Genomic DNA, 13,094 nt, shown 5'->3' with positions numbered 1-13,094 from the left:
GCCTTACTATACTATGACTTTTTATGCCTTACTATACAATTACATTTTTATGACTTTTTATGCCTTACTATACTATGACTTTTCAAGCCTTACTATATTATGACTTTTTATGACTTTTTATGCCTTACTATACTATGCCTTTTTATGCCCTGCTATATTATGACTTTTTTTGCCTTACTATACTATGATTTTTATGACTTTTTATGCCTTACTATACTATGAAGTTTTTATGACTTTTCATGCCTTACTTTACTATGACCTTTTATGCCTTACTATACTATGACGTCTTTATGACTTTTCATGCCTTACTATACTATGTTGTTCTTACAACTTCTTTTACTTTACTATACTATGTTGTTTTTATGAATTTTGATGCTTTACTATACTATGATGTTTTTACAGTATTTTATGCCTTACTATACTTGGACGTTATCATAACATTTTATTTGTCATTATATTGTTAAGACCAGCTCATTTAGAGCATAACTAAGAAGGGGGGGTCCACACAGTAACCATTTAAAGAATCCAAAGTTATTAAGGATAACTTAATTTAACCTAAGCAAACTAGAAAATGCGTCAGTGTTGTAGTTTAGGTTTTGGTTGCTATGAAGATGAAAGCCAACTTATACTACATGTACAAGAACTGCGGCCTTTACCAAACCCAATACACAACCAAACAATCAATTTGGGTGGTTGAAAGGCACCAGCCCTCTAGGAGGGCTGTGAGGGAGAGGTCACCTTGAGTCTCTCAGCTTAAATAGGCTCTACTCAGATGAAGTCAGTCCGGTAATCAGGAATCACCTGGGGAAAAAAAAACAAAAAAAGAATAGGAACAGTTCAAAACAAAATGGAGTGATACGGCTCAGGGCCATCACAATACTGTAATTTTTTTCAAACTTTTTTAAGCCTAACTATAACATGATGTTTTATGACATTTTAAGCCTTACTGTAGTATGTATTTATACCTCACTATACTATGATTTTCTCATGCCTTAATATAGTATCACTGTTTCAACCCTCATTATACTGTTTTTTCTATTCCTTACTATACTATGACATATACATTACATATATGTCCCCTATAAGAGGATTAGAGATTATTATGACATATATCTTCATATATCCAGAGGATGTATATGAGTTTATAATATAAAGGAAATACTGATATCAAAATGAAACTTAAAATTTCTCCAAATTTCTTATTTGATTTTCTTATATATATTAAAGTTAAACATGCATGTCTATCTTTTATATTAACATATAAAGTCAGGATTTGGGATGGATATATATTTATTTATTTGATATTGACAAATTATATTGTTCCAATTTCTACAGGTTTCATATGTAATTTTCACAATTTAGGCTATACTTGAAATAAATATGTGTCTTATATGTTAATAAACTGTTTGGTTGACGGCATTAAAAAGCCAATCTTGTTGTTCTGGAGGGGTGGCAGGATTGTTATGTTCCTACCAATCTTGAGACCAAACCTACACCCTTGGTTTAATAGTCAAAACCAGGACTGTGTGGTTGTGATTTGATCTCAAAAATGTTTGGGCAGAACTTATGTGTTTATGCAGGACCCCATCACTCATAGAAAGAGTCTAATTATCTAAACAGGCTTTTACACTTTTGAACCTGACTATGAAATTCATCTAATCCTCATCAGGAAGGCCCACCTCGCCCCGTTCCTGCCGAGCCACCCGGTGGTTGCCATGCAGTCGGTCAACACCAGCAGTTCCCTGGGCACTATCAGCGCTGCCCCCTGGGGCTCCAGCGCCATCCTGCCAATCTCCTGGGCTTACATTAAGGTCAGTGATGTCTGTGGTTAAGATGACATTGTGCTCCAGTACCAAATCATAAACTTGGTAGTAGAAGTTCTGAAGCAAAATCCCACTGACAGAGAATGGTCCAGCATTCAATCCAAGAGATGTACAAACAGTGCAACAGTCGGATTCAGACCAGTTCAGTAAATAAAGACCTTATTGTTAGTATTATTTAAACCCTATAGCCTGTCTCCAGTTGTAGGAAAAAAAAAAAAAAAAAAGATATTTAATCTTAAGTGACCTCTTTGGGTCTTCGCATGTTGCTGCCACATATGAGATGTTAAAGTCACTTGGCTGTCATGTGAATTAAATGTCACATGGTCTAAAATGTGATTTTGTGATAAACTGTCTGGGAAGGAATGTCAGGGTTGTCATTGTAAGTAGCTAAGTAGTGTTTTCAGGACACTTATCTATTGTTTATAAGGAAGGAGTGGTCCAAATGGATTGATTGTGCATATTTTAGAGGGGACAGATGATTTTAAGAGGAGTGAAAGAGTGGGCCTGTGATAGTCTTCAACATTGAAATAGCAAAAAAAACTATTGTTTTCTTGTGTCTTCATGCAAAGCAGGATTAATTGAAGTTTTCAATTGAAAATTTTACATGGACATTTTAGCAAAAACTAAGCTACATGGCTGAATGTCATTAGTCAGTGATGCAAAAATAAGATGTTAGTGTCTACATAAAGAGAAATTTTCTTACCATGGATTTGAATGATTATAGACTGTATTAATTGGTGTGTCAGTGTCAGTTTTAATAGCCAACATTTTTAATGAAACTCTTCTTATTGTTGAAAATTAACTGCTGACATTAATCCTGTTTGTGGTGTTCTAGATGATGGGAGCCAAGGGACTGCTTCATGCTACAGAGGTGGCCATCCTCAATGCCAACTACATGGCCAAGAGGCTGGAAGGTCACTACAAAGTCCTCTACAGAGGCAGGAAAGGTATGACATTGAAAGCATGGTTTCTATCAGTGTGTGTGTGCTGTTCTACTCTCTACACTTCCAAGGTTTACTGCAATCAATTTCAAAAGACTTAATGCTTCTAAGTTTCAGTTTTAAAGTGTTTTCCCTCATGTCCTTGTGTTGGTCTGAACAGGATTTGTAGCCCATGAGTTCATCCTGGATGTGAGGCCATTCAAGAAGACAGCCAATATCGAGGCTGTCGATGTGGCCAAGAGGCTGCAGGATTATGGTAGGCTGAATTCTATACATTTTGTACCTTATTTTTGTCCTTTATAACCACTTAAAGTTCGGATATCTATGAATATGAAGCCGTCTCTGATTTGGGTGGGTTTTTTTTGTGCTGGTTTGTCTAGGTTTCCATGCGCCCACCATGTCATGGCCGGTGGCTGGTACACTCATGATTGAGCCCACAGAGTCAGAGGACAAAGCTGAGATGGACCGGTACTGCGATGCCCTGCTTGCTATCAGACAGGAGATTGCAGACATTGAGGAGGGAAGGATGGACTCCCGCATCAACCCACTCAAGGTATGCTACTGGAATGATTTGTCCCTTTGTTTGGGGTGAAAAGATGCACTATATTGTATGATATAAAGGCTGTGACATCTACCATCTGAGGTCCTTATTTATGTATGTGTGCAGATGGCACCTCACTCTCTGGCCTGCATCTCATCCTCCAACTGGGACAGACCATACTCCAGGGAGTTTGCTGCTTTCCCCTTGGTGAGTGTCCTCATCTCTCTGACTTAACACACCCCCTGCTAAAACTTCTGTTTAGCAAAAGGTGCTTTAGATAAGAAATTCATGGTCTTTGTCGACCCCTAGTGGTGAGAAGTATGAATTGCAACAACATTGGAACAATTTCTTATAGCTGCATTAGTTTCATCTACACATCACAAAATTTGTTCGGATTTTAGTTTTATTACAGTTAAATGATTGTACCAACTTAAATATTAAGGCTGGTGTTATATTATTTTTATTGACTGCGAATCCCCTGAAACAACATAACCAATAATATGTTAGTCTCTCTGGTTGTACTTTCCTACTTCCCTTACCGGTATGTATTCGCCCCAAGCCCATTATCTTACTTATCTCTCATGCTATCTGGCCATGCAGATAAATGGTGCAATATATCCATCCGAGATTTCTGCCTTTTTCGGCCAATAAAAAAAAAAAGATGAATAGCATTTTCTTTGTCAGGCTCGCAGCTTTGAAATATTACATGAAAACAATTCAACACATATGGTGTCATAAAAGTACTTGTATATCTAACTCAACAGTACTGTTTCTGATTTTGTCCTAACTTAACTGTCTCCTATTTCAGTGCCTTATAGTAAATCACTGACTATCTTCTCACCATTATGTCCCCGTTTTTTACTTTACAGCCCTTCATAAGACCCGAGACCAAATTCTGGCCGACCATCTCCAGGATTGACGACATCTACGGCGACCAACACCTCGTGTGCACCTGCCCACCTATGGAGGTCTACGAGTCTCCATACGAGGAGAAACGAGCATCCTCATAGATGGTCCCCCTCATCTGGTCCAGTCCCAATGTCCCACCTAAGCTCTAAGCACTCAAAATGCTACTTTGTGAAATCGCATTAGCTGGGGCAGAAGTTTTTCTGCTGTGTGTGACACTCTCATTCTAGATGTAGTTAAATAAATTTGTGAGCGACATTTTCTGTATTTTCATAAAATAGCCTCTATATTATTGTTTGATCAAATTAGGTAAAAACAAAAATGCAGTAGTAATGCTGTCAGGTTCACATCAAACCAGGCAGTCTTGGCTGCTATCGTTTTCTTCCACCTCTGTCAAAGGTTTTTTTTTTTTTGTTGTAAGACTTTCTCTGGCAAACCTTGTTTTTAACATTAGTGTCCTGTAAACTGTTAATCCCCTTAAAAGGAGCCTGCAGCAGTGCAAAAAGTCTGTAAGAGAGCCTTCAAGCACTTTCCGATTTCACAATTAACAGCCCTGAGCCTTTAGCCTACTTATTACAAATGGGTGTCAAAAGTCTATGAGTTGGATGTTGGGACTGGGCTTCTGTCTGATTGCACCCTCTTCACCGGGGTCATGGGGTTTACCCTTCTCGAACTTTAATGGACCAAAGGTGCAACTTCTAAGCGCTCTGTAACACACCTGTGAAATTCTGTACTTTGAGCTGAGTACAGTTCATTTTTTGACTCCCAGCATCATATAAAAAATGCCCTTGGTGCCTCTATTCTGTTGTGTAAAATAGCTGCCTTTACTTTCCCTATTTTTTTTTTTCCAAACATGACAAAATATAGGAGTTAGTTTCCTTGTAGGCTTTTGTTAATATGCATCTATAGTATGAAAATGTTTTAAAGTATGTTGTGACATTTGTTGGCTACATAGCAAATAGTCTTAATGTTAATTTTAAATGAATTATTTTCTAATCTAAATGTTGTCTCTTGAAAAAAAATGTCTGTATTAAACATTTGACTTTAAGTGGATGCTTTAAGTTCTCATTTTAGGCAACACTGCCACAGAGTGGTGACTCTGGGAATATTTTTCAATTTCACACACACAATCTTGACTTCATACTATAAAAACAAATGCCCATCGCAATTTCCCAAAGCCCAAGTTGACATGTTTACATGTATTCTCTGACCAACAGCCTGAAATCCAAACATATTTATCAAACTCACATTTGAGAATTTGGGACTAATGCATTCTTGGCATTTTAGCTTAAAGGAAAAAAGACTTGCATTATTTTTTAGATGTAATGCAGATTAATCTCCTGTCAATCAACTAATTGTTTCAGCTATAGCTGAAGCCTTTAGCCATGCGGAAACCAATTTGAGAATTGGTTGCATAACTGTACTTTAACCCCTAAGCAATTTGTACAGCACATGCCACAGATTCCTAAAAGACACTACAAATATCCTCATCCTGATATCAGTTTCAGTGGACAGCGCTTGAAAGTTTGACCAGGCTGTTTGGGATCTGCCTTTAGTTTTTCCCAAAGATGTATGAGGGTAGAAAAATCAGACACAAAATCATTAAAATCTTTAAAACAATAAGTTTATGTCTTAAAATGTGTTTTTAACTGCTTCCAGAGCTGGTGACATAAAAAAAAACATTTGATATATTGAGACAAACCTTTAAAAACCTTTAAGGCTGAATTTCACATTTCAGTTAAAACATAAAAAGATGCAGAGGTAACATGATGCTATTAAATCTACTGTTACAACAAGGTCCTTAAAATGGCTTTAAATGTCCATTTTCCAAATCGGGAAACTGCGCACGAGAACTGATTTGAGTGGACAAGATGAATAATTTTAAGTCATAACAGCGTCATCATGACCGCAACAACAGAATACAGCCTTTAACCACCACACAAGTGACACAGAAAATCAATATGTTGCGTCATCAGAGAAACCTGAGCAGAAAAGTTTCCTTAAAAGATCATGGCTCCTCACTGAGGCCTGACCCACATGTGGTTAACAGCTGTGTTGATATAAAGGAGTCGTATATCTTCAAGGAAAGTAACAAAACAATACTTTTGCTATTTAAAAAAAAAACAACAAAAAAAAAACGCTGGGTATTAATCAGAAATAATATTCTTATTTATCTTTAGTCGAGCCCACACAGAGAAACAAGTTCTGCTGACAAAAAAAGTGTCAAAAGGCTTCATCAAGGGGACTAAAAGAATAAATAAGCTTGAATGATTCATGCAGTAATACTGATACTATGAGCAAATCCCATGAAAAGGCCAAAACCAACAACTTCATCCTTATAATGAGTATCACTGATATGTCTTATTCCTGCCACAGAGTTCCACTGTTAAAAACGCATCTATGTTAGCACTGGGTGACATGTTGATTCATTATCATAAACACAGCCACTGAAATTTATTTTGAGTCCATCCCATAGACATAAATACAAGCAAACCAAATCTGCACCCCCAAATGTCTGTATATAAGGATGGATGTTTTCTTTGCCTGTTAGAATGAATGTAAGATGTTTGTATGAACAAAAGTGTGTGAGAGGTTAGCAATACAGTTCTAGACTGAGCTGTGTCTAGAACTGTTGAGGGATTATTTGTGTTCATGCCTTGTTGCAAATAGACCAGCACTGAGTGGAATTCTCTGAATCTCTGTGTGCTACGTTTGTCCTCGTCTACAGTTGATCTTTAAATTGGACCCCAATCTGACTGCTTGAGGTTCCACAGAAATCCTCAACATTTGAGATTTAGTTTCAGTAGTAAGTGTTACAGCTTTAAATCCTGAAGTTTGCCGAGTTCCGGGAAAAACCACCATAATCAACCCTGACAAATTACACTGATTTTAAAAGATCGGACTTCAGTAGAAATAAAGGGCCTTGTGGCTGAGAAGCACAGACAGGGTAGGGAGGTCACACTTTGATGGTTAAGGTCTTTTACATGGGATTTGGTCTCAATAAAACAAAGCACTAAAAACATTTAGTGTGAGCTCAAACAGACGTAGAACCCCTGTGACTATAAGTCCCAAAAATGAACTGCCATTTGGAGACACAGCTATAATGATGTGCAGTGTTTTGGAGTTTAGCTTAGTATGTTTGGCTGCTTATTTGTTCAGAAGCTGTGGTCCAGGGGGAAAAAAGAAAGCGTGGATCCTGCAGAGAATCAACATCTTGCAACTAGGATTCAAAACTTGCTGTAAAAATTATACATGTTTGTCTTTGAGTGTCTGTCTGACAGACATTGCACCTCATTTACATACTCAATCTTCTCTGCTGATACATACATCAGTGGCATCCAGGGTCATTCAGGTAGAAAATGTCTTATGCAACAGTGTCTCTCACTTGACTTGTCCCGTTTCCCAGTCCTCCTGTTGGCCGATTGCCTGATGAGCGTCAGCCTCCACGGCTTTTCTCCTCTGAACCAGGCGGTCAACCAGGACAACGAACACTGCTGATGAAATGAGGCACAGGCCTGAGAGGTAGAAGGCAGTGCTGTAGTCATTTGTCTCATCCACCAGCCAGCCTGAAACGCAGAACAAGAAACAGAAGCTAGATCACACAGTTGTGCCAGGGCTGAAAAATAAAATAAATGATCAGATATATCTATTCCTACAGGAGACATGAAGTGAGATGTTTTTGCCATTTTACCTTTACCTGCACTTGTGGATTGAAAAACATGTGTCATATGTTCCTTCTTAAATTTGTTAAATCCAATCTGGAGAAATGATTTGCCTCATTCAGAACTGTTATTAGAAAAATTAGTGAGTCTGTTAAGTGATCAGATTAATGTCTCTTTTCTGGAATTGAATAGAATGATATTGAAATAGAATGATAAAAACTGAACACGGCATCCAACCAACAGAGTGATAAATAATTATCAGACATGATTAACAGAAATAAGACAATTATCCCACTTTGCAGAAACTATTTAAATCTCTGTAATGTTGCATAGATTTAAATATAAAAAGAGAGATATTCAAAGTAAGGTCGTAGGTTGCTCTGTGCCCCTCTGTGTACACAGCAGCCTTCAGCCTGATAGACTAACCAATCAGATCATGCTGTGGGTGGGACATTACTCCAAACCACAGAGTGGAAACTACAGACCAGAGGCAGGTGGCTGCATCAAAGCCAAAGTAGGGCATTTTTAAATTAAAGAACATAACGATACAGATAATCGGAAAATGCAGAATATCCCTACTTTTTTGTTATTTTGGGATGATGCAAGACGATTTGGTGGGGCAGTTGGAGCATTTGGTGGGGCACTGCCCCCCAAGCCCATGCCTAGAGCCGGGCCCACATCGGAATGATCTAATAGGACTTCACTCCAAACATAGTGCGAATGAGTTCACTCAATGGTAGGGACAATTCTGCCCTCCCAAATATTGGTAGGGACATGTCCCTACCGTCCATATGCAAACCTACGCCCTTGATTCAAAGATAAAAAAGAGATCTGGGCTTCTTTAATTTAGATCCAAAACCAGACTAAAAGTCTACAGCCATGCTTGTGGCCCTGTGAGGCTGTATCTGTATCAATGTTGTCACATTGCTTCACCAAGAATAAACACAGAAGCATGTGAGTGCTAATCCTTTTGCATTTCATTTACACTCCTTCACATTCGGCTCCATATTCTGGCTACTACAGTTCTTTTTTTTTTACCTGATAATCTAAACAGGGACTGCTCACCTGCAGCAGGTGGACCGATGAAACCACCAATGCTTCTGAAGAGCATAAAGAGCCCCAGTCCACTGTCGAATCCCTCTAGGGTTACAATGTCCACGATGGAGGTGACGTGAATGGCCACCACGCAGCCGAACAGGAAGCCGTAGAGCGAGGCGAAACCCAAGATGGCCCAGTAGTTGTGGCTGACTGGCAGCAGCATGAGCACGACCCCGAGGAGAGTGACCACCATGGTGAGCAGCTGCAGGTTCCTCAGTAGCCTCATGTTGGCTACCCACCCACAGATCAGCCTTCCAGCCAGGTCAGCCAGCGCCAGGACAGAGAGAATGGAGGCCGGCCAGTACTTATCCATCCCCAAACTGTTGGCAAAGGGCACTAGAAAGAGAGGTGGGATGAAGAAACCTGCTGCTGCAAAGATGGCGAACAGGATGTAGAGTAAAAGCTCAGGCTTTCTCAGCAGGGAGAACTGGAAGATAACCTTCCCCTTTGTTGGACTGTCTTCTAGACTGTCTTTGGCTTTTTGGATCGAGCCCTGCTTCGTCTCCAGAGGTCTCATGAGGGCACCGCAGACACACAGGTTGAGCTGAAGGCCTCCGATGATGAGCAAGGCGCCCTGCCAGCTGTACGTCTCAATGAGCCACTGGAAGAAAGGGCTGAACATGACCGCGAACACACACTCCCCTGAGCTGGCGATGGCGTAGGCGATGGGACGCCACCGCAGAAAGTAGTGACTCACCATGCTGGTGGCAGGGATCCACGAGAAGGAAATGCCTGTTCCTGGAAACAGAGGATGGAAACCTTTAATCATCCAAACTGGTTTATCAACCAAAAAAAAGCATCACCTTCAACCCACCCAGCCAGCCAGATATTTTTTGTGCCATATGGATATAAAAACACCAAATAACATCTGATTGCTGAAGCAGAATTAATAGGTGAAGACATATTTGGCAAATCCTCAGATTTAATGCTGGATGCAGTAAAGTGTTGGCGTCGTTATTTGAAAAACTTACTGAAATTATTAATCAATTATCAAAATAGTTGAAGATTAACTTTGTCTTTACGCTCAAACATGCATTGGAAAAGTTCCTTTATAACATTCATAGTTGTTTGTTTTGTCATTAAATAACCTCTTTATCTAATAACAGCTGCTTTCAGTCATAAAAATAGATGGGAGTCCCATGTTTTGTGACTCTAGCTTTTGCATGAGAAATACAACATATTTGTATGGCTACATGTTATTATCTCCCATTCTACTTCTACACTTTGTCAAATGGTGTTCATGCTGTCATAAATGTCAAATGAAATATGTAATTCTAATTGTATGATTTCTGTGTGTTGACTGATCAAACCTAAATAACTTGCCTCTGGAAACTGATTTTAGGAGTTTGTGAATACATGTGTAAAAATGTCTTTAAACCATAATTTTGCTTCTTTAGAGATTCATGCACTTACTGGTATTTATAACTAACAAATAATTAATGTGAAGGTGTAAATAGTTAAATGTGTCTTATCTTGCTTATTTTAAGTGTGTTCCCACCCTCTTTCCATCAAATATGAAAATTAGTAAAATTAAAACAATTATAAATGGCAACATGTGGGTCTCACATGTTGGCAGATTTGATTTGCCATTTCTCAGACTATAACTGACCAAACGGAGTGAGTCAAAAGAGCAGAAATGCTTTCTGGGTTTCAGAGTATGTCCTGAGTACCTTGCAGGATGCCCATGGTGAGATAGAGACAGGGTAGACTGAGGTCCAATGATGCCAGCAACATCCCTGAGGCAGTCAGCAGGCCTCCGATTATGATGACCACTCTTTGAGAAAACTGTAAAGTCAATGCACTGGCTACTGGAGCTGAGGAAAGTATGAAAACAAGACTGTAAAAACACCTCGAGTTAAAAACAACTGAAAACTTTGGGCCAAAAACCATATCTTTACCTCCCAGGTGAAACATGGCAATGGTAGTGGAGGTGACCCAGGAGGTGGTGCTGGTCAGGACTCCGAAGTGACTCTGGATGTCCAAGAAGAAGAAGCCGAAGTTCTTGAGGACAGCAGCAGTTAGGCCCATGATAAAAAAGGCCGACATGACCACGACCCAGCCATACCCCCCGTCAGGAGGTCCAGCTCTCGTGGACTTCATCTTCATCAGCTACTCTGCAGGCTGCTCTCTCCTGCCTGTGCTGAAAGGTTGCTTTTCAATAAACTGACAACCTGCAAAGGTAGGGCTCATGGAAATAAGCATGCAAAATTCACACAGCTATGTGATCAAATGACTTTAAGGGCAGTCAAATATTGTAACACGTTGGCCTTGGTGCCAAGCAGCTCAGGGCATTTACTTATTTCCAGGATTTCTTTAAGTACAATTTTGACATACTTGTGTTCAGTTTTTGGTAACCTAAACATTTTTTAAAATACTTTTCATGTTATACAGGACCTTCATACATGTAAATGTTAGACACCAGTCTAAAACAACAGCACCACAAAGTACAGCCTCAAAAACTTACCAAAATAAGTTAATAAAAATGAACATTTAGTTAAGGTATGAGGTTTGGACTACATTACCGCTGTTTAATTAAAAATACTTCTGATAATTAAATAATAATTTGATAAATTACTTTCGTCTTTATCTTGTTTTCATTTTAAAATATCTTGTGTGCAAGACATTAAAAAAAATGTCGGTGCGCAATCAAACTTACTTTGGATAGTTGAGGTGCATTTTGCTGCTAATACTTTATGTCGCTACTACGGCGTATTTTTTTAGTGATATTAAAACTTTTTTACTTAAGCGCAGGATCAGAGCATTGCCTCCACCACTGCTCTTTGTACAAGGCTTTTAAACGCACTACGTTTTCTTCAAATTAAAAACATAGGTAACACAGATTTAGATGACACACCCTACCCAACTCACTAAGTTTGAAACAAAAAAGAACATTTCATTTAAAATTCAAGCTCACGTTTTTATCCGTTACGCTCCTACTCTCGGCGTCCTCGACATATTTCTGCTCCTGGTACAAACATTGTTCTGAGGTGAAGCTATCAAACCCGTCTGCCTTTACATTCGCCTTGCGCTCTTATTCTGAAGTTTAAGGTAATCACATTGCAACAGAAAGAGGCTAGCGTTCGTTCTTAGGTTTTTGGTTTGGTTACACCTTTTTTACACGTTCATCAAACTCGCAAACACAGCGACAAAAGAACAAACGCTGGGACTATTTAAAGCAGCTCTAAAGATATCAACATCGTGTTCAAGACCGATGTCCACCGGTCAGGCGACCTCGGCTCTGGTGAAGCTAAAGCTAATCCGCAGCGTACGCAACATCCGGATTTCATAATAAAGTGTCGAACTCGATGTAACTAAAGTTGTATGCTGTGCAAAAGTGTGGCTTCCCCTGGGCAAATGACATATTTTGTTGACTTTTGAAGTGAAAAGAGGTAAATACAAGTGCTGTGGACAGATGAAGTTAATTTTGGCCACAATCACCAAAAGTATGTTTAGAGAAACTCTTAATATGGCTATTATTTGCTACAGGGGCTGCATTGATTTCTTTTCACTTCAAAAATCTACTTAACATGTAATTTAGCTAAATAAAGCTTCTCCAAAGGGAGCATAAACAAATCAATAGCTCTGTTAAAATGAAAGGCGAAGTTGCTCTGTAAAGAGATCAGACTGACCTTTTTGTCAAAGCCTATTTATAGCTCAACTGTTTCAATGTGCAAATCTATGGAAGCCTATTTCCACCAGAAAAAAATAATGTACAAAGACTTTATTAGTATTAGTATAGTATTATATTATATAAAATATAGACTTTATAAAGTGTGATATATCTTGTTTAATTTAAAAGTCTAAATATTAAGTAAAAAACATATTCTAAACTTAAGTTAATTGAGTTTAAGTTATCAAATAATTTTGACTTCTTACTTTACACTAAATATACTAAATTTAAAATAACATTAAGTTGCAAATACCTCAAAATTTAACTTAGTATACGAGTATTTATTACTTTCCTGTAAATGTGAAGTCAAGACACTTGGTGGAAAGCCCTTAAGCCCCCCCTCCCTAGTCACGGCTCTTACTGCAGTTACATAATGAGGTCTAGTCAGTACATATTACAGGATCAGTGCCTATAAGGGTTACAATGATCAAATGGTTTCTCTGACACTAAAGC

The 13,094-nt window shown here is 38.7% G+C and overlaps 2 protein-coding genes across 4 annotated transcripts; one reads left to right on the top strand and one right to left on the bottom strand.

Annotated features, from left to right (window-relative positions):
* Positions 1-1,640: 1,640 nt before the first annotated feature.
* Positions 1,641-5,259, top strand: LOC111665965 (glycine dehydrogenase (decarboxylating), mitochondrial-like). The gene is made up of 6 exons (XM_023421130.2): positions 1,641-1,811; positions 2,659-2,770; positions 2,925-3,020; positions 3,145-3,317; positions 3,432-3,512; positions 4,175-5,259. The coding sequence occupies exons 1-6, from the start codon at positions 1,716-1,718 to the stop codon at positions 4,313-4,315; spliced, it is 699 nt and encodes a 232-aa protein (XP_023276898.1). The 5' UTR covers positions 1,641-1,715; the 3' UTR covers positions 4,316-5,259.
* A 554-nt stretch (positions 5,260-5,813) lies between these two features.
* LOC111665988 (monocarboxylate transporter 13) lies at positions 5,814-12,704 on the bottom strand. 3 transcript variants are annotated; one of them, XM_023421162.2, is made up of 5 exons: positions 11,886-12,704; positions 10,870-11,111; positions 10,642-10,785; positions 8,939-9,709; positions 5,814-7,777 (listed from the first exon to the last, which is right to left on the bottom strand). In XM_023421162.2, exons 2-5 carry the CDS (start codon positions 11,075-11,077, stop codon positions 7,593-7,595), a joined length of 1,308 nt encoding a protein of 435 aa, XP_023276930.1. In that variant the 5' UTR covers positions 11,078-11,111; positions 11,886-12,704; the 3' UTR covers positions 5,814-7,592. The 3 variants fall into 3 exon arrangements, with proteins under 3 accessions (XP_023276930.1, XP_023276932.1, XP_023276929.1); XM_023421164.2 differs by having other exon boundaries at positions 10,870-11,106; XM_023421161.2 differs by having other exon boundaries at positions 10,870-11,142; positions 11,886-12,703.
* Between the last annotated feature and the right edge of the window lie 390 nt (positions 12,705-13,094).

This window comes from Seriola lalandi, unplaced genomic scaffold (genome assembly GCF_002814215.2).
Source record: "Seriola lalandi dorsalis isolate HSWRI2012SDOR001 ecotype SW California unplaced genomic scaffold, Sedor1 jcf7180002054664, whole genome shotgun sequence".
Lineage (NCBI taxonomy): Eukaryota > Metazoa > Chordata > Actinopteri > Carangiformes > Carangidae > Seriola > Seriola lalandi.
This window is presented reverse-complemented; position numbering and strand designations above follow the sequence as displayed.